The sequence below is a fragment of the Gossypium raimondii genome, chromosome 10 (assembly GCF_025698545.1).
Source record: "Gossypium raimondii isolate GPD5lz chromosome 10, ASM2569854v1, whole genome shotgun sequence".
Classification (NCBI taxonomy): Eukaryota; Viridiplantae; Streptophyta; class Magnoliopsida; order Malvales; family Malvaceae; genus Gossypium; species Gossypium raimondii.
The window spans coordinates 3,277,037-3,303,594 of NC_068574.1; the positions used below are offsets into that span (position 1 = coordinate 3,277,037).

General features: G+C 32.5%; 3 protein-coding genes and 1 non-coding gene across 7 annotated transcripts; 2 read left to right on the top strand and 2 right to left on the bottom strand.

Moving 5' to 3' along the window:
- On the top strand, window positions 1–74 carry TRNAN-GUU (transfer RNA asparagine (anticodon GUU)). The gene has a single exon. It is a non-coding gene; the product is annotated as a tRNA-Asn (tRNA).
- Window positions 75–11,493: 11,419 nt separating this feature from the next.
- LOC105776497 (uncharacterized) lies at window positions 11,494–21,208 on the top strand. 3 transcript variants are annotated; one of them, XM_052622892.1, is made up of 11 exons: window positions 11,494–11,712; window positions 12,074–12,223; window positions 12,322–12,377; window positions 12,559–12,624; window positions 12,743–12,850; window positions 13,580–13,646; window positions 13,894–13,978; window positions 14,287–14,450; window positions 14,690–14,791; window positions 15,050–15,272; window positions 21,046–21,208. In XM_052622892.1, the coding sequence occupies exons 1-11, from the start codon at window positions 11,674–11,676 to the stop codon at window positions 21,177–21,179; spliced, it is 1,194 nt and encodes a 397-aa protein (XP_052478852.1). In that variant the 5' UTR covers window positions 11,494–11,673; the 3' UTR covers window positions 21,180–21,208. The 3 variants fall into 3 exon arrangements, with proteins under 3 accessions (XP_052478852.1, XP_012454627.1, XP_012454626.1); XM_012599173.2 differs by lacking the exon at window positions 21,046–21,208 and adding an exon at window positions 15,382–15,700 and having other exon boundaries at window positions 11,497–11,712; window positions 11,962–12,223; XM_012599172.2 differs by lacking the exon at window positions 21,046–21,208 and adding an exon at window positions 15,382–15,700 and having other exon boundaries at window positions 11,497–11,712.
- Window positions 15,736–19,347, bottom strand: LOC105776496 (transcription factor MYB64). Of its 2 annotated transcripts, XR_001127991.2 has the most exons (5): window positions 18,753–19,347; window positions 18,502–18,628; window positions 16,847–17,652; window positions 16,033–16,092; window positions 15,736–15,949 (listed from the first exon to the last, which is right to left on the bottom strand). XR_001127991.2 is itself a non-coding variant. In XM_012599169.2 (3 exons), the coding sequence occupies exons 1-3, from the start codon at window positions 19,238–19,240 to the stop codon at window positions 16,861–16,863; spliced, it is 1,407 nt and encodes a 468-aa protein (XP_012454623.1). In that variant the 5' UTR covers window positions 19,241–19,347; the 3' UTR covers window positions 16,506–16,860. The 2 variants fall into 2 exon arrangements, 1 of the variants encoding a protein (XP_012454623.1); XM_012599169.2 differs by lacking the exons at window positions 15,736–15,949; window positions 16,033–16,092 and having other exon boundaries at window positions 16,506–17,652.
- Window positions 21,209–24,578: 3,370 nt separating the features above from the next.
- LOC105776498 (uncharacterized) lies at window positions 24,579–26,451 on the bottom strand. The gene is made up of 5 exons (XM_012599175.2): window positions 26,182–26,451; window positions 25,785–25,946; window positions 25,075–25,314; window positions 24,926–24,985; window positions 24,579–24,842 (listed from the first exon to the last, which is right to left on the bottom strand). Exons 1-5 carry the CDS (start codon window positions 26,290–26,292, stop codon window positions 24,738–24,740), a joined length of 678 nt encoding a protein of 225 aa, XP_012454629.1. The 5' UTR covers window positions 26,293–26,451; the 3' UTR covers window positions 24,579–24,737.
- Window positions 26,452–26,558: the final 107 nt, after the last annotated feature.

A 26,558-nucleotide genomic window follows, 5' to 3' on the forward strand; every position in this document is an offset into this window, starting at 1 on the left:
GCTGGAATAGCTCAGTTGGTTAGAGCGTGTGGCTGTTAACCACAAGGTCGGAGGTTCAAGCCCTCCTTCTAGCGTATTTTTCATTTTAAGTCGTCTATGAGTAGTGGGTGGGTTCAATTGGCTGCTCTCGATTCTATATCTTAATTGGAATTAATGGGTTCTTGAATCGTGTCATAATTTAAAAAAAAAAAAATTTGTATTCAAGCTGGAATTAAATTTTTTTTTTGGGTCTTTTTGAAAGTGATTTTTTTTTTCAAATTTAGCTCATTAATAATAATAATAATAATAATAATAATAATAATAATAAAGGTAAGACTGCACCTAACCACTAGAGGTGTTTATGGGCCGGGTGGCCCGGCCCGACGGCCCGCCCGAAATATGGGAGGGTTCGGGTAAAAATATAGGCCCGAAATATGGGTTTGGGCAAAAAAAAAGGGTTGTTTAGAAAACGGGCCGAGCCTCAGGAACCACTTTTTTGGCCCGGGCCCGGCCCGAATATAATAAATATTTTTTTAATTTTTTTAATTTTAAAATATTTTTAAAATAATTTTTTTTGTTTTTTTTATTTTTAAAATAATTTTTTGGTGTTTATTAAAAAATGAGCCGAGCTGGGGCTTAGGAATTTTTTTCCGAGCTAGGACTAGACAAAATTTTAGGCCCATATTTCGGGCCGGACCGGGCCTGGGCCTAGGACGCAGGTCAAATTTTTTCTAGGCCCAACCCGGCCCATAAACACCTCTACTAACCACTTCGACCTTTGATATATTGTAATTTTGCCCAACAACACTAATATTACCCATTACATATCAAGAACTACGCTATGCTACTTTATTTGATCGCCAACCAATTAGGAGAGAGCATGTGCCTTACGAGTGTCTTCTTTAGTTACCCCTTTCAGTCAATGGAGAAAACATAACTTTCAATTGCCAACTTTTTTTAGGGTCTGTTTGATTACCAGTAAAATATTTTCCGTAAAATGATTTCGGGAAAATATTTTACTTTTCTGTAAAATGATTTACTGGAAAATATTTTCTGGTGTTTGATTGAATCATGTAAAATATTTTCGGTGTTTGATTGAATCTGTAAAATATTTTCTACTGTTTGGTAGATTTCTGAAATATTTTTCAAAAATTGTTTTACATATATTGATATATATTAATAAATTTTATATTTTAAATTATTTTTACATATATTGCAATGATTTATTTATAATAATACTCAATTATTAAGCTACAATATTAATCGTTATAAATTGAAAAAATTAATATCAAATAAATTATTTGTAATTGTGTTAAAAAAAAGTATTGAATAATTAAAAAACAAGTTCTTGGAAAATCGATAAATGTAAGTAATTTTCTACCGGAAATGAGGGAAGGAATGAATGAGGCGATAGAGAGGAGAGCATGAAAAATGTCTTACGGAAATTGAAAGGGTAAGACATTTTCCCTAAAATGTAACCCATTTTCCCTTGTTTTGGAGTTTATTTTCCAAATGGAAAATGTTTTCCGCCAATCAAACACTGGAAAAGTTGGAAATGATTTTCCAGAAAATCAATTCCTTCAATCAAACAGACCCTTAACCTCAAAACTCGACTCATCCTCTCTTGTTTCTTTTTCTCTCATCTTTAAACAGCCTCTTTTTATGGCTCTTGGCCTAGTGGACCCTCAAACATTTTATCATCAATATGCTATTGATGAAGGTTTATATAGAGAGAAGTAATATTAATTGCAACATTTAAAAAGAAAAAACTTTATCCTAGTTTTTAATTTATTCACATTTCATAGTTGGCAAATAACTAAAACCTTTAAAAAAAATTTCAATTATGCTTTTATATTTATTATCTATATTACTATATATATAAAAGCAATGTCCTAAGGCCTTCATATCCATTTTTTGGGTAAATTGTACAGATAGTCACTCAATTATAAAAAATTTTCATTTTAAGTACTTAAAATAAAAAGTTTGCAATTTAAGCACCCACGTTACATAATTTGGTCATTTTGATAATTCCCGCCAAAATCACAAACGAAAAGTTGATGTGGCAGTTAAAAAACTGGTATAATAACAAGTTTAGACCTCAAATTTTACATATTTTATTGATTTAGTCATAATTTTAAAAACTTAACCCTCAAAATTTACAAATTATCTCAAATTGATCCTAATTCTAAAACTTTCAAAGAAATATATAAAAATGAAAAATAATTGTTGACAAAAATTAATAATATATAAAAATTAAAAATATATAAAAATACAAAAAAATTTTGTTATGTACTTATGATCACCAACCCGAGAACCAGATAAGGTCCGGGTCGCCCACCCACAACCCGGAAGTCAGCAATGGGCGCTCGCGGTCTCAAGTCGCACATGCCACGGGGTGCTCGCAAGGGGAGCTCATTGTCTCAGCTCACATATACCCAAGGAGTAGAGGTGATCATGGGCCGGGCCGGGCCAGACCCAAACAAAATTTTAGGCCCAGGCCCGGCCCGAAATATGGGCCTAAAAATTTGTCCAAGCCTGACCCAGAAGAAAATTGCTAATCTTGATCCCGGCCCAACCCATATTAAATATATATTTAATATATATAATATATATTTGATTAAAAATAAAAATATATATATTTAATATATAATTCGGGCCAGGCCGAGCTAAAAAAGTTTTACCCGAGGCCCGACCTATTTTTTAAATGGGTCTAATTTTTTTGCCCAACCCCATATTTTGGGTCTATATTTTTACTCGAACCCTCTCATTTTTATGGCGGGCTGTCGGGCCGGGCCAGGTAGCCCAACCCATGATCACCTCTACCAAGGAGTTCATATGTGGGGGACACGAAGTCCTGCAGGCAGCCCAAAACAGAACACGTGTCTTGCATGTATAGAGTCTACTAAGAACATCAATTCCATGAACAATAACCATGTATATAAATATTCGATTGTCCCATTTAATGAGACGCAACAGAAAAATACTCAACAATTAAAAAAAAAGAATTTATATTAATATTAAAAAAAACCTCCTCGCTCTTGTCTCCTTCTCCCCATACTTCTTTAATATTACATAAAATTGTAACACCCCAAATCCGGTCTAAACGTTATGACCGAATCTGGCGATGTCACATTGTAACACCCCTTACCCGTATTTGACTTCGGAATAGGATACGAGGCATTACTAGAAGACATACATTTGCATACGTCTTAAACCGAGTTAAAAAATTTCATCCGAATTAAAACTTTTAAATTATTAACATGCTTTTATAATTCTTTACAACATATCCTCGAAATATTATATTCATAACAAATAGGGCCTACGAGACCCGATATTTACTCATGTAATTCAAAGCTTCATTTCGATTTCATTCAATTCACAATTTCTCATGTTCACAATTCAAATCAATTTCTCAATTCAATATATATATTTCAATCATTTAAGAATATAATTCAAGTTACACGATGTAACAGCCTGATTTTGGGTCTAGTCGGAACAGTGGTTTTGGGACCACAAATCCGACGATGAAAAATATAATGGCCTGAATTTTCAGAGGTGTCGGAACAGTGATTCCAGATCACTAAATTCGACAAATGGGTAGAAAATATTATTAATTTAGTGAGTATAAGTTAAATGTGAAGTTAGGAAAATTTTTGAAATAGTGAATAGTACACTAGAAATAAATATTAAAATAATTAGAATCGAAAATGAGTTATCGAGACCTCGGGGATTTTAAACCAAGCCATAAATATTTTTATAAATATTTATGTAGTGTTAAAAAGTTAGTATTAAAGTTTCGTTAAGAAATTTTAAACTTCCGATAATTAATTGAACAAAAAGGACTAAATTGTAACAAATGAAAAATTATGGGAAATGATTAAATAGCTTAAATGATAAAAGGAAGAGGGCTTAAAAGGAAAATAGACCCAAGGTCTATTTGGGCTGGACGGCAGAGGCATGAAATCAGCAACAAAGTAAGGAGAATTAAGGGCAAAATTGGAATATTGCAAAATTTACTTAATAAAGTTAGGACCAAAGTGGAATTATCTAGATTTCTCTTTATTTTTCTGCATTCTCATCAGAAAAAACACCATAGAAGGGTTTCCTTAAGCTGGTTCTTCCTATTTTTACTGCAGGTAAGTTCAATTCTTGATTATTTCTTGAAAATGTTGTGTTTTTGTGACTTTTACAACTAGGCCCACTTATTGTATTCATTAGTTTTTGATTCTATGAAAGAAGTTGAAAGTTGCTATGAATACATGCTGGAAGTATATGATGATTTAGCATGGAATTAGAGTTTTAAATTGTTCATATGCAGATTTTATTGTAAGAATTGAATAGAAAGTCAATGTTTGGGACCTAATAGTAAAAGAGTTTGAAGATAGAGTTATATGTGGAAATTCTGAATTTCAATAGTTGTGAAACAACTTATAATGTCTAGGTAAATTATTAATTGAGAAAATTAAATTAATTGAGGGGTTAATTGAGAAAGGACCGAATTGTATAAACTGTGAAATTTGGGGCAAAAAGGAAATCAACATTTTACACTAAAGCAGTTTTGGACAGCAGCAGTAGTATAACTTTGAAAAATCACCAAAAATTGTGGGAATTGAATTAGAGGTTGAATAAAATTTGAAATTAAAGCTCATTGAGTTTAGTTTCTCATAGAAGAAACGATGTAAGCAATGGAATTGTAAATCATGAGATATAATAAATTTTGTGAGACAATGTCAGAATGAATTCGGGTTCCCCTGTTCTGACTTTGGAAAATCATAAAAAATTGAATAAAAATAATTATGAGTTATAATTTATATGATTAGAATTATTAATGAGTCTATTTTCAAAGGAAATAAACGGAAACATCATCTGAATTCTGTACAATTAGATAATTCATTTTTAGTGAAGAGTGGTCGGAACTATCAGACAGCGAAATAGGGGAAAGTTTAAAGAATAAAATGTACTATTTGGCTGAACCAAAAATTCTGAAAATTTTATGGTAAGAAGGTATGTGAGTATAGTTTCAGGGAAAATTAATGGATCTTAATTTGGAGCTCTGTAGCTCTGGATAAAAATAATTTAGTGACTCTGACTCGGGTAAACAGCTTTGAATAGACATGTGAGTGAATAGTGAAATTATAACTAGTGTTGTTTAAGTGTGTTATACACATTAAGGATGTGGAATGGAGAGGAGGAGGAGGAAAAATTGGGAAATATATGAATGATTTGTGTATAATTGGTCATATGCTTAATTATAATTGATAAACGATAAAATAGAAATGATGCATATATTTGTGCAGTATTGGTCATGGTTTAAGCTCATGTGGGAAAATAAAGTTTATAGTACGTGTGTATTGTATTTTTGGTATATGATTTGGCATGAAGTAATGTCGTGAATGGGTATTGAATTACCACATGTTGGAAAGTTTGGTATATGAATAAATATTGTGATCATGAAAGGGGTGGTAAGGTTTAAATTATGAAATCTTTAGTGAAATGGTTTATTACGTGATTATTTCCAAAAAGAATTATGTTTCAATGTACTAGTTTGCGACTATGGTTGAATGATATGTTTATATCTTGTGTGATGTGCATAGGAAACGAGTGTGGAAAGGTAATGAAATAGTAAGTTCATATGGCTGAAAATTAATGATTAAATGTTAATTTCATGAATTATATAATGTATGATGAGATATATTTATTTTTGAAATGAGAATAAAATAAAAATGCGAAAACCAAATAAATGATCAAATTGAGCGGAACGTCGGATTTGAGTATTTCTGATCAGTGACAAAGTGATAAGTGGTAGCTTTAGCTACACTCATCTGATCAAGAGACAAAGTGATAAGTGGTAGCTTTAGCTACACTTATCTGATCAAGTGGCAAAGTGATAAGTGGTAGCTTTAGCTACACTTATCTGATCAAGTGGCAAAGTGATAAGTGGTAGCTTTAGCTACACTTATCTGATCAAGTGACAAAGTGATAAGTGGTAGCTTTAGCTACACTTATCTGATCAAGTGACAAAGTGATAAGTGGTAGCCTAGCTACACTTATCTGATCAGGGACAAGTGATAAGTGATCATACGTAAGACCATAGTTATACTATGGAAAAGTGGAAGTGAAGTACTCAATTTTCCGTAACCGTTCCCTAATTTGATTAAGGATGGTAAGTGACAAATGGGCCCAAAAAAATTAAAGTAAATGGTTAAGTGGTAGTGTATTTATACCAGGATGATGTTGTTATTTTAAAGTGACATTTTCATTGCAAAATTGAGAATTTCATAAATGTGTTATTGAATGGTGTAATCGATAAACGTTGAGTTAAATGGTAAGTATGTATTAGTGTTGAACTTAATGTCATTGAGTTGTACGTGAATTAAATGGAAATTGCTAGTGATATGATTTAAATTGTGAGCATGAGAAATTACGAATTGAATGGAATGGAAATGAAGCATTGAATTGCATGAGTATGTATCGGGTCTCGTAGGCCTCAATGATTATGATTATAATATTTTGAGGATATATTGTTAAAAGTTATAGAAGCATGTTAATTATTTTGAAAGTTTTAATTTAGATGAAATTTTATAACTCGGTTAAATACGTTTACAAGTGTATGTGTTTTAGTAATGCCTCGTACCCTATTCCGGTGTTGGATACGGGTAAGGGGTGTTACACACAAACTTACCAGGTTAAATTGCAGAAATACCAAAATTTAGGGACATTTTAGTAATTTTCTATTTTCCTCGAATTTCCACCCAATCTTGATATAAATTAATATTTCATTCAATTTATTAATTTAAATAATAAAACAATTCATTTCATGCAATTTGGTCACTTTTTTGACATTTTTACAAATTTACTAATACTTTTATTCAATTTAGTCCCTGAGCCTAAAACATGCAAATTAGCCATTTTTAATGAAAACTCATGCTAGTTGAATAATCATATATTTTCCTCCTCCTCCTCTCCATTCTACATCCTTAATGTATATAACTTGCTTATATGTAACATTATCTATAATTTCACTATTTATTTATTTGTTCATTCAAAGCTGTCTACTTGAGTCATTGTCACAAAATTATTTATATCTTGAGCTACGTAACTCTGAATTGAGATACGTTAATTTTATCTGAAACTAGAATCACATATATTCTTACTATAAAATTTTCAGAATTTTTGGTTTAGCCAATAAGTACAGTTTATTCTTTAAAAGTACCCATGTTCTGCTGTCTAACAGTTTCAACCCTTCTTCACTAAAAATTAATTATCTCCTCGTACAGGATTCAGATGATGTTCCCATTTGTTTCTCTTGAAAATAGACTCATTCAGGATTTTAAACATATAAATTTAAGCCCATAATTATTTTTCTCAAATTTTTTATAATTTTCCAAAGTCAGAACAGGGGAACCCAAATTCATTCTGACTTTGTCTCACATAATTTATTATATCTCATGATTTAAATTCCATTACTTAAACCGTTTCTTCTATGAGAAAATAGACTCAATAAGCTTTAATTTCATATTTTTTCATCTTCTAATTCAATTTCCATAATTTATGGTGATTTTTCGAAATTAGCCTACTGCTGCTGTCCAAAACTGTTTTAGTGCAAAATGTTGATTACTAAGTTTATAACTTCCTTATTCATTTTCTCTATAATATTTTCCATCACTTTCTCTTATTTCCTTCACTAATATAGCAAGAACATAAGACTTTATTTAAGAAAACTCTACTATAACATCATTTACATGCTTTTCAATAATAACAAACTTAAAAATATATTGAAATCTTGATGTTCTTACCTTGTCCTATTGATTTCAATCTTTAACTTGATTTTCTATCTCCTCCAGCTTCTATTTCTTGAATCTAACTTGATATTCAGGCTTCCCATTGTCTCCTTCTTATCTTGCTCTCTTGATGGATATGAAAATTCTTTTGATTTCTAAGTGAAAATGGTAAATTTTTATGAAAGGACCAAATTGTAAAGAAAAAGTTTATTTCTTTATTTTCTCTTCATACGTTGGATGCATGGGAAGAAGATGAAGATTCATCATCTTTCCTTCCATATATATACTAAATAGAATAATAATAAAATAATAAAATATCATTTTAAAAATCAAATTAAAATATTAATAAATTAATATTTATTTAATTAATTAATCTAAATTATCACCAACATCATCATTGCCTTCTAGATTTCTCTCTTTTAATTGACCATTTTACCATTTATAATCTTTAAAAATTCCATCCTTGAGTCATCACTTAATTTGGTAAAATTGTGATTTAGTCCCTCAAAATTCTTCACCTTTTCAAATTGGTCCTAATTCATCCATTTTCCTTAGTTTCTAGATTATTCCACCCTTAAAATATTTACACTATTGGTCTTTCAACTTTTTCGCATTTACACTTTAACCCCTAAAATTTCGAGTATTTACTCTTGGGTAACAAAACTTTTCTCACTTTTGCAATTTAATCATTTCTTGAATTAATATGTCATAATATAATTCTCAATGTTGCCATAACTCAAAATTTCCCTTTTGTCACTTTATTTCATTATTTTACTATCAAGGATACCTACTTTCTTACTATAGTAATTTTTGGGGTATTACAGAGTAATTTTCGGGATATTACGAAAATAGTTAAATTTCAATTTTGATTTCTATATTTCACTCAAATTTGAGTTTTGATTTCTATATTTTGACATAATTTAGACACACGTGACATTCTTTTTCTTTTCTCTTGACATGCAAAAATAATGGCTAAATTTAAATTTTGATCCCCATATTTCGCTTCATATTTGAGATTTAATCTCTATACTTTAAATTTGACATAATTTGGTGCCTAAACTTTTATATTGTCATTAGTTAGTTTAAATATTTTATTTCTTATTAAAATGTGGAGGTGAATTTTAAGATTGTTAACACTATTAAATTCTCTATTAAATTCAAGTCTATTATAATGTCATTTTTGTTACATGGATACCAAGGAGTTTTTTTTTAATTTTATAATGTCACACTAGCAAATTTAACATAAGGATTTCGACGGTGTTAACAAATAGACCTAAACTTTAAAATTCAAAAATATAAGGATCAAAATCTTAAAAATAAGAATATGAAGATTAAATTCCAAATATATAAAGAGTGCAAAAACTTTGAGTATATTGTAACTTTTAAATTTTTAATCTATGATTTAATCAAAAATAAGTAACCAACCCAACTCAAGAGTGGGTAGGAACCATATTAGTTATCAATTAACATAGTGGTGTAAAACTAAAATAATATTACACCCTTTTGTACCTTTATATACAATTAATATTTTAACCATCAAACCGTTGAAGTTATATATATTAATATTTATTGAATGGTTGAAAGTTTTTTACATATAAAATTTTGAACCAATTCGATATCTCTATCACATCGATCTAAAATACTATAAAATAAATAATTAGAAAATTTTAATGTACATCAAGTTTGACATGCATGATTTATATGAATGAAATATAAAATATGAGGATTAAATTGTTAAAATATTATCTATAATACAAATACAAAAGAATGCAAATTTACTTACTTTTGCACCGATGGAGGTAAGTGTATCCCACAATTAAGCTTATATCCTAAAGATTGGAAAATTGTTAGGCAGAAGCTCCACTATGACATGGTCCAGGCTCGTCTAGGACAAGCACTAGATTTAATTTTAATCGACAGGTGTTTGGCAGCACTGGATACTGCTAACTTAAGCTGTTATTTTCATTGTACGGTTGTCTATGTGGAATGGGTTCAATTGGCTGCTTAGCTTTGCCTCTCTCCATACTATATCTTATATTATTTGGAAATTTATTTTATCTTATATTCAACCTTAAATTAATTATTTTATTTCGAGACTATTTGAAAGTGAAGCAAATAAAGTTTTGTTCGAATCTAGTTCATCAATATTTTTCTTCCTTTTTATATAAAATTTAGTGTTAAGTTTGGATGACTGTAAATGATTCACCTAAAAAAGTCGATATGTGCATTGTTGTCAATGTAGGAGGACGTGGGTTTGAGTGTGCTGAAGTGTATTATCCTCCTATTTATAGGTTGAAAAAGAGTTATGAATGATTTTAGACACTAGGTTAAAAAGAACAAATATGATCAAAATGTACGATAAAATTATTTTAAGAAAATTAAAAGCTAAAAAAACAAAAGAGGTTTGGCAAAGTTTTAATTAGTTAGGTATACCGCCTTAAACTTCAACTGGATTTATGCTTAATAATAATAGCAAAGTATCAAAAAATTAATATTTTCAGTAAAAACAATATAATAGAAATTTTCTGGAAAATAATAAGGAAATAAGAGCTATTTATTATTTAATGGAGAATATTTTTAATTAATTAATTAAATTTATTTTAATATTATATTATCTTATAAAAACTTTACATTTAAATTTTGATTTTTATTTAGAATAAAGTGAAATGTTTAAAATTTAAGTATAAAATGTAGAATTTTATTTTATTTTTATAATTTGTAATTTATATTTATCAAACAATCTAATTATATTTCACAATTAATTTTAAGTAATATATTAAAATATTTATAATTTAAATTCAGTAGTTAAATTACTTAATTTTTCAAGTTATCAACAGTAGCTTGGACTGTTAAATGGATGAAAATACATGTAAAAATGATGTACGAAGAAGATTTTAGATTTAAAATAACTTGGAGGGTAGAAATATAAGTTTTATTTGGAAATTTATATTTTAACGTATTGTGATTTTTAAGAATTCATTTGTTAGAAATGTAATATAAAATAGGTTAAATTTTGTTATTAGTCCATGTACTTTGTAAAAGTTATAGATTTAGTCCTTGTATTTTTAATTGATCACTTTTAGTCTTTGTACTTTTCAAGTTGGTCACTTTTAGTCCCAATACTTTTTAATTTTTGAAAATTTAGTCTCGACACAAACAATAGCAATTAAATATGTTTAGTTAAATTTAATTCATATAGTTATAGATTTAATCCATTTTCTCGAATTAGATCATTATAAGTCCCGAATTTTGAAATTTCAGTCTTCACGCAAATGATAGTCGCTAGTCCATTAACTATATTTTTAGTGAGTGATATGTGAAAATAATAAACCGACTTGGTATTACACATGATAATATGTTTGGCACATCATGTTTTAGAAATAGTAGAATTTTATTTAATGAATTTAACAGTTACTGTTTGGTTTGGAAAGTATAATGACTAAAATGACTAAATAAAAATGCAGGATTAAATCCACAACTTGACAAAATTGAAAAAATATATAAATTGAGGACTAAAAATATTTTTATACCAACTAAAAAATTGCCACAGCGGAGTAAGAAGAACAATTTCGAAATGTTTAATGATTAAATTGTAACTTGTTTTAATTAAGTGACCAAAACTAGAATATACCCGTAGTTTAGTGACTAATGTTGTAGTTTACCCTCAATTTTATTTAATTTATTTTCCCATTTTGTCTCGTGAGCAGAGTTTTTAAAGCATGTGCTCAGTAAACTGTTCTTCTGCACCCTACTTCCAGTCTTTTGGTAGTTTATAATTTACATCAACAAAAGATATGAGATCTGAGTGAAAATTTAATTTTCGTAAATCTCTCCTTTTCTGGTACTCTCTTCTTCTTCTCCTTCTTCTTCTTCTGCTATTATCCAAAGCTCAGATTTTAATTTTACTTCAACAATGACCGATGAACCTTTGCCCTCTCGCTGGTCTTTTCTGGTACTCGATCTCTTTCTCTCATTTTTCCTGTTTGTTTGCAGTAACGAATTTGAAAATGAAAACTCACTGAACTGAACTGCATGAAGTTTATTTGACTTGCTTCGATTGACTTTACTCTTTAATAAAATTTTACTCATTTCTTTAGCTTAAATTGCTTTGGATTTTATAAACTTTTTTTTTTTGTTGTTGTTGTTGTTTCCTTTTCTTTATGCTCTTTGAATTTGTGAACCGTGATCTATCTGTATGAAGCAATGTGGAGAAGAATAAGGGGAAAAAAGAGAGAGAGAGTAAAGTTCAAAGCATTTTATTGAAGTGATAATATGATTATTTACTGGATTTTAAAATGTTCTACGATGGCAAGTTTGGGAGGAAGAGATTAGCTGAGCCACAAGATGATCAAGCTGCTGATGCGCTCGTCTCCAATGGCACTGATTCGAACGTGACCTCTAATGGAAACCATTCTGTCAAGAACACGTCTGAAATGGCTATTTACGAGCAGTACCGAAAACAGGTATATTTTTTTAGCTTTTTAAATGTAAAAAAAAAAAGGAAGCATTTTTGTGTATTTCTTAATTGATTTGCTTCTTTATTGTTCTGTTTTGTCTTCAGGACGCGAACGGGGTGCACTCTAATGGTGCGGTGTCTAATGGATTTGATTCAAGACCGTATGTTCATTTCTTCCTCTGATTCGCAACTTAATAAATTTGTTTGTTTACACTTTAGAATATGTATATTTCTCAACATTGATAACTCCGATTAACATTCTTATGGTTAATGAGAATCAAGATATGATTCTCCAGTTCTTAAGAAAATGACGATTTTGATGTTTCCGTTTCTTTTGTCAAGGCAAAGGTCTCTTCTTCCTGCTTTTGAAACTGCAGAAATGCGTGCTTTAGGGGAGAGTTTGAGTAGGTAATTATAAAAACCAGGAACTTCATTGGTGGTAGAAATGAAGTTTTAGCTCTAATGGTTTATTCTTTGACATTGAAAATTTTGTCTACTTCATATCATCTTACATCATCCCTTTCAGGGACATTGTTCGAGGAAATCCAGATGTTAAGTGGGAAAGCATAAAGGGATTAGAGAGCGCTAAACGTTTGCTTAAAGAAGCTGTCGTTATGCCAATAAAATATCCCAAGTAAGTGTTTTTATTCTTAGAAAAGGATTACGGGTGTAAAACTCTGGTAGTCATCTGTTTTTTCTCGACTGCTTGATTATTTTTTCTGAGTCTATAATAATCTGTCATTTTGTGAATTTTTGTTATCTGTGTTGTATTTAAACCTACCATTGTGCAGTTTTTCCATTATTTAAGTTTCATTTTGTCATATGAAGTGAATAAAGTGGGCAACGTGTTTGCCCAATTGAGTAGAAATTTTTCATATGAAAATTTTCAAGGCACTCTGTGCGAGAATCCTACATTTAGCGTAAAGCTTAATAGAACTGCAAAGGGCTACAGCTTCCATTCTATTACAATGTTATCAAGCTGATAAGATTCCAAAGCTAGTACTCTCAAAAGTACAAGGAATAATTCTTTTAATTTTTTATCTTGATTGAAAAGAAAAGCAGATGTGGGACTTTTGAGGGCTTAAATCCTACCTAAGTTGGTTCTCTTGAAAGTGGACGGAGTGTATTACCAAGAGATTCAAACTTCTTTTCAGAATGTATAGATGTTCACCTTTATAATATTAGTTCATTTGCTGCTTCCCTCTTACATACTTGAGAGTTGAGATCAATGAAAATATTCTGTAAAGCACCATGGGGGATTTTGTCTTGTGTATTTGTTTCAGTAAATGTTGATGAATCCTTCAATAATCTTTTACGAAGGACTTTGAAGCTTCCATTTCACAATTGGAATGATCTCTTGTAGGTACTTTACAGGTCTTCTTTCACCATGGAAGGGTATTCTCCTTTTTGGCCCCCCAGGGACGGGAAAGGTCTGTATTTCTTCGATTGTTTCCAATAAATTGATTTTGTCTTATACAACCCATCTTCATAATACGGTAGAAATGCAAGATATTTGGTTAATATGAAAGAAACATATCTTCCATAATCACAATTGAAAGTAGGTCGCAATCGCTTCAATGTTGGAAGAAAAAAAATTCATCTGGGAAGATTTTGCTACATCTTAGTAGTGCTTATATTTGATGTTAGTTTCGATTTGAATCACCGATGTGGTTGCAGACAATGCTAGCAAAGGCTGTTGCAACTGAATGCAAGACAACATTTTTCAATATTTCAGCATCATCTGTAGTCAGCAAATGGCGTGGTATGTTAAGCACATGATTTCCAATATCTTATTTGATTTGTAGAGGGACTTGGTCCTAGGTATGAAATTTATATAGAATTGTCTCCAAAATGGAAATGGCAAGATATCATTTTATACTCTGCTCCATTGTGATTTCTTACTTAGAAGCAGAGGAAAAAAATACTATTGTTTAAGTTCTTTGATAAGCTATTGAAGATCATGATATCAATATGAAGCAAAGGACCTGTCTGAACACAACCCAATAACTTTAAGTGATTCTCGGAAGAATTGGTCAATTATCTCTAACTGTGGGGCTTATAACATTTCAGGTGATTCTGAGAAGTTAATAAAAGTACTTTTTGACCTAGCTAGGCACCATGCACCGTCTACCATATTTCTTGATGAAATTGATGCCATTATAAGTCAGCGTGGAGGTGAAGGGCGCAGCGAGCATGAAGCAAGTAGACGTTTGAAAACAGAGCTACTTATACAGGTGATGTCTGTTTTCAAGATGTGTTCTTACTTTTACAGGCATAAATATTTTTTCTATTGCCGTATTAGTAATGATAATTCAAGCACATCATTTAGATACCTTGTAGCACTATCACTGGTTATTTTAGTCGAAATCTTGCACTCCAGAATCAAGAGACAAACATCTGGAGAAACTAAACTATAAGCTTGTTATATTCCAACTGTACTCTCAAAAATCTGATCAGTAGTATTTAATTGCAGATGGATGGTTTGACGCGGTCAGACGAGCTTGTGTTTGTCTTGGCAGCAACAAATCTCCCCTGGGAATTGGATGCAGCCATGCTCCGTCGTCTCGAGAAGAGAGTATCCTTTGACACGTAAATTTATCATAAATTTTGGAAGCAAATATTAATAATTAGCCTAAAGGGTCCTATATATACACAATTTTGAATGGATAAAGAAATTTACTCACAGAACCATCGCAGCACTAACTTTTATGGCAACATAATCACATTGTGGTGTAAACCATCACAGCATCTTCTACAAGATTAACCCTCCATTCTTTGAAGTTCAAGCCATGCTATTGATAAAGCGGTTGCCTTTAACCACATTAAAAACCAGATCCTTGTTCCACTCCCAGAACCAGAAGCAAGAAGAGCAATGTTTGAAGAACTTCTGCCCGAGCAGCATGGTGAGAAAGCTCTTCCTTATGATACATTAGTGGAAAGGTCAGAAGGTTATTCGGGTTCGGATATTCGATTAGTCTGCAAAGAAGCAGCCATGCAACCTTTGAGACGTTTAATGTCAGTCCTTGAAAGTAGCCTGGAACAATTGCCCGACAATGGTACGTCTTTCTTATATTTTAACTAAAATATTTCATTAAACAAGATAAAATCACTCGAATTTTTAATGTTAATAATTGAACAACTCAAAAGCTGGTTTTTGGTTTGCAGAGCTGCCTAAGGTTGGGCCAATTACACCTGATGATATAGAAATTGCCTTGAAGAACACAAGACCATCAGCTCATTTACATGCTCATCGCTACGAGAAGTTCAATACAGACTATGGCAGTCAAATACTGGGATGATGGCTGCCACCGCCAAGATACTTTTTAATTTTTCAGATTTTCTAGTCTTATCAATGCCTACTAGTTAGTACTTGGAGTGAGTTTAGACTACGGAAATTAGAATATTACTCATTCACAAATAATATGTCCGAGAAACATTGGTTAAACATAGAGAAAGAAATCCAACTATTTCCAAATTGCAGTTATACTTTATAGCAATAACAAAAATATCCTGAAACAAATCTTTCTGTAACTTCAATACAAATTCAAACAAAGAAGCATAAAAAATAGGACCATTGTGCTAAAATACCCAAAACGAACCCCATTTCATCTCAGTTTTTAAATGGGATTCAACGATAACCCTTAAAAGGATCATTTGTTTTGCCAGATCTTGCATCAGTCCATGCTTTAGCAATTGTTCTTTTCATTTCATCATCTCCTTCCTCGTGCATGTTCTGTAATTTACACATTTGAACGTCGTTAAAACCGGCACTAATTAGACATTACAACTTTGTAATAATTCATGAAATAAAATAACCTTCATCAAGTCCATGATTCCAGCCATGGGATCTCTCTCTTTATCCAATTTTGGCTTCAGCTGTGAAAAAAGAAGAAGGTATTATTAGCATAGTTTAATAGCAAACGAAGCATGATAAGTAGGCTTCAATCATGGTAATAGGTAATTTATGCTATTATTATTATTACTAATTTCAAATCACTATTTAATGTTATTTTTAAAAGCATAAATATATTTTAAAAACTTAATTTCCACTAGTTATGTGATAAAATTAGTAAGAAAAAATATTTTATGCACACTAATAGAATTACAAAAACTCCATGAACCGACATACAGGTTGTGATGTATCCTTATACTGTATCAACCATAACATCACCAATGGACAGAGAGAAATTTGAAATCCTCATGGCAAGAAATGGATTGGATTGGATTGCAACAACAAGAATTAAAGGGTATTATTTTAAGAAATCAATGTAGAAGAAAGTATCAACGAAAGTTGCGTCAACATGAGCACGTCAAAGCTTTAGAACTGACAAATTGAAGTAAACGAAAAGACAGATTCAGAAACCAAACCAATTGAACCCACCATGACAATGATTGAAGTCTACCAAACAAAAGCTGAAAATTTGACAAAAGCACCATCTTTTTTTTTTGGGTTCATAAACCACGACAGATTATTTCACTCAAAGCTTGAGCGGAAAAGAGCCAACCCACATTAAGGATATCACAGTTACATGCATATTCGCATGATGGAACCTTTAAGAAACCTAGCATTGTTCTTAACAAAGACAATAATAACTCCTAAAATGAGCTCTTTACGTCCTTATAAAAGTACCAAAATATAAGCTGCTACGTGTAGAATTGAGAGGAAGAAACCATCTCAATCAAGTCCATCTCTTTCCTTCCATCTGAAGAAGCCTGCCCCGAGAGAAGGTTAGTGTTCACGTCGCCATTGTAGTAGCCGTCGCCATTTGGAAATGAGGAAGTGGTGGCTCCATTCAAGAGGCGAGACAAGTAGAGATCGGAAAACAAATAGGTGGTTCGAGGTTCGTTTTTTGGCTCCTGAATAGAAGAGAAGCCAAAACGAGTATCAGCAAATGTGGGGCAGTCAATGGTGGATGAACCTTTGCTCAAGTTATGATCAACAAAATGGACGGGCTTGAACACCTCAGTTGGATTTCCGGTTTGGGAATAATCAAGGGAGGGATGAATAGTATTGTTGTTATTAGCAAAGAAGTTTTGCATGAACATAAGTTCATCATCATATGTTTGAACAACCAAAGGGTGAGAATCATCGGATTCGGATGGTTCAGGGAGGAAATACTTGAATTGAGTTGACAAGTCTTCAGAGAAGGTGGAGCTAGAAGGGGTGGCGGAAGTGGTGGAACTGTTGGTTGGGGTATTCAGATTTTGGCTTCGAATGTAGTCTTGAAGAATAGAGGATTGAGGTTTGCCATTTTGGTTATCATTTTGTTTGTTCTTCTTCCTTGAGTTTTGCCTCCTTTTTGTAGCATTCCAATGGTTCTTGATGGCATTTTCAGTTCTTCCAGGGATGAACTTTGCAATCTCAGCCCACCGGTTCCCAACTTTGGCATGAGCTTCAATTAGGATCCTCTCTTCTTCTTCACTCCAGCTATCTTTCTGCAACAACGACATCTCACGAAACTACCGAATATGAGGTGATGACGATTTTATTTCCAAAAAAATAATACATATATATATATGTACATATGCGTGTGTATAATTATTATAGAATTAAGTACGAATTTTTTTAAGAAAAAGAGAGTTAATTTTGTTATAGAAAGACTAAAAGGGAAGCCTTTTCTTTAATGACGAAATTACTTCTTTGTTAGCTTAAAAAAGTTTCCAAATTTCACATGAAAATCAACAGTGAACTAAAGTTTTAAAGTTAAAACTGCAAAGGTGGAACAAATGAGGGGAAGATACATGCGGAGAAACGGCTACTGAAACCCCAGCCATATGTTTTGCATGTCAAGGTAATTATAGTTATACATAAAAACAAAACCCCTTTAGGCCTTTCCAACTCAAGAATTAACAACACATTATTAAAGATGGGGGAAAGGAGTTTTCTTACTCCTTTTTCTTTTTTGAAGTCATGAAAGAAAACCCCAAATATATATATAAATGGAGGAAATATAGTAGTAGATAGCTATATATCCTCCAGGGTTAGATCCTTTTTGTGTCCTAAATGGGTGTCTTTAGCATATATTTCGGGCTTGATGAGATGCACAGACTTCAAGACCAAATTAATATCAATTAAGACAAAGTCCCAGGATTTTGTTTCTTAGTCAACTTTAATACTAATATTCACGAAAATCATCCAAGTTGGTAGATTCCGGGTAGTCTGTATTTTGAAGAATGGATATGGAGACAACAAAACCAGGTAAAGTAATGAAGAACCTCTGTTTGATTTCATCATTCAAAATAGATATATATAGAAAAGTATAAAACATGGAAACATGGAGAAACCTTGATATCAGGGCGCAAATGATTATGCCACCTCTCTCGACACTGTTTTCCTGCTCTACCAACCAAACTCTCTGCAATCTGTGCCCATTTCCTTACTCCATATTGCTTCACCAATCTTATCAGTTTCCTATAAATAGATAATATATATCAACAGTAAGAAAAACCCTAGGAAAAACCCATTAAAGAAGAAGAAAAACAAAATCTAAATCTTATAAAAGAAAATGAAGAAAATGCATTGTTTTATATATCACCTGTCTTCATCATCTGTCCATTGACCCTTGATCAAAGCTGCAGAAGCAACTTTCTTGTTTCTCTTCACTACCCCTTTAGGGAAATCACCTTTCATTGATGCCTTCATTTCCTTGTTAGGGTTTTTATCCTCTGTCAAAGCGAGGATCTCACCATCTACAAAAAGCCCATCAAGGAAGCTTTCCTCAAAGTTGGTTTGCCTTGGTAAATAGCCACCAATTGCATCACTGGGGAAGGAGAAACCCCGGAGCAAAGCAGCAGCAGTTGAACCAAGCACTGTTCCTTTGTTGATCTTCACGTTGTTTTGTACTGAATACGGCGGCTGATGAGCAGCCTGAGAATGAGATGAGAGGCTTTGAGTTTGACCCCATAAAAACCTGTCTATAGCAGATAATGGAGGACTGGACTTACATAGGGAAGGCTTACAATTATTATTACACAGTAAATTCCCATAACCAAAAGCTACCCTTCTCCCTCTTACTTCTTCCATGAAAAGTGACCTAAACAAAAATATTTAAAAAGGAAGAGAAAGAAAATCCCATGACAGAAGCTTAAAACTGAAGAGAATATAGCTTATTTAGCTTAAAGCAAGGCTTGAGAAGGGCCACATGTTGAAATAAGATAACTCCTTAGCTTCCTCTCTCAGACAAAAATGTTAAAGGAGAGAGAGAGATGGAGAGATTAGTGGGTTCGTTATTAAACCGAAAATTAATTGCATAATTAATTATTTAATCAATCATTTCTTTTTTTTTTTCTTAAATTTTATATTGATGAAACATTCAATAATCTTTTACGAAGGACTTTGAAGCTTCCATTTCACAATTGGAATGATCTCTTGTAGGTACTTTACAGGTCTTCTTTCACCATGGAAGGGTATTCTCCTTTTTGGCCCCCCAGGGACGGGAAAGGTCTGTATTTCTTCGATTGTTTCCAATAAATTGATTTTGTCTTATGCAACCCATCTTCATAATACAGTAGAAATGCAAGATATTTGGTTAATATGAAAGAAACATATCTTCCATAATCATAATTGAAAGTAGGTCGCAATCGCCTCAATGTTGGAAGAAAAAAAATTCATCTGGGAAGATTTTGCTATATCTTAGTAGTGCTTATATTTGATGTTAGTTTCGATTTGAATCACCGATGTGGTTGCAGACAATGCTAGCAAAGGCTGTTGCAACTGAATGCAAGACAACATTTTTCAATATTTCAGCATCATCTGTAGTCAGCAAATGGCGTGGTATGTCAAGCACATGATTTCCAATATCTTATTTGATTTGTAGAGGGACTTGGTCCTAGGTATGAAATTTATATAGAATTGTCTCCAAAATGGAAATGGCAAGATATCATTTTATACTCTGCTCCATTGTGATTTCTTACTTAGAAGCAGAGGAAAAAAATACTATTGTTTAAGTTCTTTGATAAGCTATTGAAGATCATGATATCAATATGAAGCAAAGGACCTGTCTGAGCACAACCCAATAACTTTAAGTGATTCTCGGAAGAATTGGTCAATTATCTCTAACTGTGGGGATTATAACATTTCAGGTGATTCTGAGAAGTTAATAAAAGTACTTTTTGACCTAGCTAGGCACCATGCACCGTCTACCATATTTCTTGATGAAATTGATGCCATTATAAGTCAGCGTGGAGGTGAAGGGCGCAGCGAGCATGAAGCAAGTAGACGTTTGAAAACAGAGCTACTTATACCTTTGACACGTAAATTTATCATAAATTTTGGAAGCAAATATTAATAATTAGCCTAAAGGGTCCTAAATATACATAATTTCGAATGGATAAAGAAATTTACTCACAGAACCATCGCAGCACTAACTTTTATGGCAACATAATCACATTGTGGTGTAAACCATCACAGCATCTTCTACAAGATTAACCCTCCATTCTTTGAAGTTCAAGCCATGCTATTGATAAAGCGGTTGCCTTTAACCACATTAAAAACCAGATCCTTGCTCCACTCCCAGAACCAGATGCAAGAAGAGCAATGTTTGAAGAACTTCTGCCCGAGCAGCATGGTGAGAAAGCTCTTCCTTATGATACATTAGTGGAAAGGTCAGAAGGTTATTCGGGTTCAGATATTCGATTAGTCTGCAAAGAAGCAGCCATGCAACCTTTGAGACGTTTAGTGTCAGTCCTTGAAAGTAGCCTGGAACAATTGCCCGACACTGGTACGTCTTTCTTATATTTTAACTAAAATATTTCATTAAACAAGATAAAATCACTCGAATTTTTAATGTTAATAATTGAACAACTCAAAAGCTGGTTTTTGGTTTGCAGAGCTGCCTAAGGTTGGGCCAATTACACCTGATGATATAGAAATTGCCTTGAAGAACACAAGACCATCAGCTCGTTTGCATGCTCATCGCTACGAGAAGTTCAATACAGACTATGGCAGTCAAATACTGGGATGATGGCTGCCACCGCCAAGATACTTCTTAATTTTCCAGATTTTCTAGTCTTATCAGTGCCTACTACTTAGTACTTGGAGTGAGTTTAGAGTACGGAAATTAGAATATTACTCATTCACAAATAATATGTCCGAGAAACATTGGTTTAACATAGAGAAATAAATCCAACTATCTCCAAATTTCAATTATACTTTTTATGGCAAGAACAAAAATATCCAGAAACAAATCTTTCTGCAACTTCAGTACAGGTTCAAACAAAAAAGCATAAAAACAAGACCATTGTGCTAAAAATACCCAAAACGAACCCCATTTCATCTCAGTTTTCAAATGGGATTCAACGATAACCCTTCAACGTGCTTAAAAGTACGATTTTTTTTAAGAAAAAGAGAGTTAATTTTGTTAGAGAAAGACTAAAAGGGAAGCCTTTTTTTTAATGACGAAATTACTTCTTTGTTAGCTTAAAAAAGTTTCCAAATTTCACATGAAAATCAACAGTGAACTAAAGTTTTAAAGTTAAAACTGCAACGGTGGAACAAATGAGGGGAAGATACATGCGGAGAAACGGCTACTGAAACCTCAGCCATATGTTTTGCATGTCAAGTTAATTATAGTTATACATAAAAACAAAACCCCTTTAGACCTTTCCAATCAATAATTAACAACACATTATTAAAAATGGGGGAAAGGAGTTTTCTTACTCCTTTTTCTTTTTTAAAGTCATGAAAGAAAACCCTAAATATATATAAATGGAGGAAATATAGTAGTAGATAGCTATATATCCTCCAGGGTTAGATCCTTTTTGTGTCCTAAATGGGTGTCTTTAGCATATATTTCGGGCTTGATGAGATGCACAGACTTCAAGACAAAATTAATATAAATTAAGGCAAAGTCCCAGAATTTTGTTTCTTAGTCAACTTTAATACTAATATTCACGAAAAACATCCAAGTTGGTAGATTCTGGGTAGTCTGTATTTTGAAGAATGGATATGGAGACAACAAAACCAGGTAAAGTAATGAAGAACCTCTGTTTGATTTCATCATTCAAAACAGATATATATAGAAAAGTATAAAACATGGAGACATAGAGAAACCTTGATATCAGGGCGCAAATGATTATGCCACCTCTTTCGACACTGTTTCCTGCTCTACCAACCAAACTCTCTGCAATCTGTGCCCATTTCCTTACTCCATATTGCTTCACCAATCTTATCAGTTTCCTATAAATAGATAATATATATCAACAGTAAGAAAAACCCTAGGAAAAACCCATTAAAGAAGAAGAAAAACAAAATCTAAATCTTATAAAAGAAAATGAAGAAAATGCATTGTTTTATATATCACCTGTCTTCATCATCTGTCCATTGACACTTGATCAAAGCTGCAGAAGCAACTTTCTTGTTTCTCTTCACTACCCCTTTAGGGAAATCACCTTTCATTGATGCCTTCATTTCCGTGTTAGGGTTTTTATCCTCTGTCAAAGCGAGGATCTCACCATCTACAAAAAGCCCATCAAGGAAGCTTTCCTCAAAGTTGGTTTGCCTTGGTAAATAGCCACCAATTGTATCACTATGGAAGGAGAAACCCCGGAGCAAAGCATCAGCAGTTGAACCAAGCACTGTTCCTTTGTTGATCTTCACGTTGTTTTGTACTGAATACGGCGGCTGATGAGCAGCCTGAGAATGAGATGAGAGGCTTTGAGTTTGACCCCATAAAAACCTGTCTATAGCAGATAATGGAGGACTGGACTTACATAGGGAAGGCTTACAATTATTATTACACAGTAAATTCCCATAACCAAAAGCTACCCTTCTCCTTCTTACTTCTTCCATGAAAAGCGACCTAAACCAAAATATTTAAAAAGGAAGAGAAAGAAAATCCCATGACAGAAGCTTAAAACTGAAGAGAATATAGCTTATTTAGCTTAAAGCAAGGCTTGAGAAAGGCCACATGTTGAAATAAGATAACTCCTTAGTTTCCTCTCTCAGACAAAAATGTTAAAGGAGAGAGAGATGGAGAGATTAGTGGGTTCGTTATTAAACCGAAAATTAATTGCATAATTAATTATTTAATCAATCATTTCTTTTCTTTTCTTAAATTTTTTGCAAAATACTTTTTGATGTTTCCGTTTCTTTTGTCAAGGCAAAGATATCTTCTTCCTGCTTTTGAAACTGCAGAAATGCGTGCTTTAAGGGAGAGTTTGAGAAGGGGGTGGAAGATGTGGCTTTTATATGTATATTTCTCAACACTGATAACTCCGATTATTAACATCCTTATGGTTACTTAGAATCAAGATATGATTCTCCAGTTCTTCAGAAAATGTTTCCGTTTCTTTTGTCCTTCCTGCTTTTAAAACTGCAGAAATACGTGCTTCAGGGGAGAGTTTGAGTAGGTAATTATAAAAACCAGGAACTTCATTGGCGGTAGAAATGAAGTTTTAGCTCTACTGGTTTATTCTTTGACATTGAAATTTTTGTCTACTTCATATCCCTTTTAATATAAATATTACCCAAAACAATGGTAGGTGATAAAAGTGTTTGCTTGAGTTATAAAAAAAAGAAAAAAAAACCCAGAAAGCAGACGTCTGGGCTGGATTTAGAGAATATGTGAGACCAAAGTAGGCCCATGAAAGTAAGAAGCCAATGATCCATATTGGGACATCAAAGAGCACCAACTTATAAAACCCATATTAGAATGACTCTCCATGCAATAGATGGAAGATTCAACCTCTATAATTTGTTTTTTAATTTTACTCATTTAATAATAATTTCTACGAATTTGAGTAAAAAGCACAGAATTTAGGTGTTGAAGGATCAATATTTGATAATGGGGTATTTAGGAAAAGAGAGCTCCAATGAACTCAGGTATGTGAGAAGAACAAAGATGTACAGACAAATAGAATTTATGTGTATTTTTTATAATAAAATCAGCTCTTTGAGTGTCATTAGGAATAAATAAAGTTATTGTAGCAATTGCTTGAGAGTACCATGTAATATCTAACTGTGTTGAAAAATGTGATTTCAAAATTTCATTCATAAATAAAATTAAAAGATGTACTTAAAAATCGGTTAAATAATTAAAAAATTAAAGATAAATTATAAATGTCTAATGGCTATTGAGTTCTACTGCCTTAAGGTTGGGCTAATTACACCTGATGATATAGAAATTGCCTTTAAGAACACAAGACCATCAGCTCATTTACATGCTCCTCGCTACGAGTAGTTCAATACAGACTATGGCAGTCAAATACTGGGATGATGGCTGCCGCCGCCAAGATACTTCTTAATTTTCCAGATTTTCTAGTCTTATCAATGCCGACTTAGTACTTGGAGTGAGTTTAGACTACGGAAACTATAATATGTCCGACAAACATTGGTTTAACATAGAGAAAGAAATCCAACCATCTCCAAATTTCAATTATACTTTTTATAGCAAGAACAAAATATCCAGAAACAAATCTTTCTGCAACTTCAGTACAAGTTCAAACAAAAAAGCATAAAAACAAGACCATTATGCTAAAATACCCAAAACGAACCCCATTTCATCTCAGTTTTCAAATGGGATTCAACGATAACCCTTCAAAGGATCATTTGTTTTGCCAGATCTTGCATCAGTCCATGCTTTAGCAATTGTTCTTTTCATTTCCTCATCTCCTTCCTCGTACATGTTCTGTATTTTACACATTTGAATGTCGATAAAACCGGCATTAATTAGACATTACAACTTTGTAATAATTCATGAAATAAACTAACCTTCATCAAGTCCATGATTCCAGCCATGGGATCTCCCTCTTTATCCAAATTTGGTTTCAGCTGTGAAAAAAATAAGGTACTATTAGCATAGTTTAATAGTAAACGAAGCATGATAAGTAAGCTTTAATCATGGTAATCTAGGTAATTACCTTATCCTCTTTGAACTGCAGGTCAGTCCAATTCCCTTTAGAAGCTTTGAACAATGTGATGATGACTCTTGTTGGCTTAACCATCACCTTGCACTTCTCTGGTTCAATTTCCTTGTTCAATTTTGGAACAGCACATCTGTAGTTTTTGCCTTGAACGTCATGGAATTTAATATCGAATGACATTGGCTTGAACTCTGTCTGAATTTTTTCCTGTTCAACTCCTTCCAGAGAGACATATATCTATCATATAAACACAACATTAGCCAAAAAAATAAAAGTTGAGATTACTGCTCATAAGTTTGAAGACAAATCTAAGAAGCTACTAACTATGGGTGTTATGAAGCTGAGATTAAGTCGAAACTTGAGACACAAAACCCGGTCTAGCTTCACTTGTAAAGTTCGATTTCAACTTGAAATAATAATCGATCTCACTTGATTAAACCTTTCTTATCAACACATATTTCAAGCAAATTAGGGTGTTATCACGCCGAGCTCGAGTTGAAATTCTTAAAAGTTTAAGCTTGTTTCACTTTCAAAGTTCAAATTCGATATGAAGTAATAATCGAACTCAAATAGCCTACTGCTAACCTCGTCTTAGAGAACATAATTTATGGTGTCAAAATCCAATGATGAAAGAAATAAATAATAGATTTTGTGCTTAGGTGAGAAATGAAAAATTTTCTAAATCTCTAAGAACATAAATTTCATACCTTGACTTTATCGTTATCTTGATCCCAGCTGAAGGAGGCAAGTGTAACATAACTCAGCGCAGGGTTAACGGGAGCCTTAACTGACTTAACTGAGGTTGAAATGGGGGTTGGAATTTGTGGAACAGTAACAGGAGAAGCCACATTTTCATTCTCTTTCAAGGTCTGCAACTCAATAACTCATTAGAAAAACAAGATAAAAAAACACCATTGAATTTCAAAGTAGGAAAAATAAGAAAACTTAAATTCCCACGAAAGATCCTCTAAAAAACAGGGAAAAAGTTAGAAATGATCAGACTAGCTATAGTGGTTTCAACAAGAACACTAGAATAAAAAAAAATAAGGACACCCCACTTAATCTAAAGCATTAAAATTTCAATATTCAAGAAAAAAATTATACCTTCTCCAAGTTGCGAATCTCAGAGGAAATAAGAGATAGAGTGCGTGGTCTCTTTGCGATGCTTTGAAGTTGCCTAAGCTCTTCCAAATCCAACGTCAATTCTTCTGCCATTTTTCCTTAAAATCACTTCTCTTTGGGTCTTTTCTTTTCTTTTCTTTTTTTTCTTTAATCGGAGGGATTTAAGATAAACGATTATTGGAGGCTGTAAGTACTAGAACCTTCCAGTTTGAAAGTTTTGGAATTTTCAAGAACATGGTTTTCTTTTTTTTTTTTAATATTGATTAGGGTTTTGGAAAAAGGAAAGAATTTTCTTTTGGGCTCAGTCCAGTGATTTTTGGTCCAAAAGATTATGAAATTAGGGTTTTAAACCCAATTTC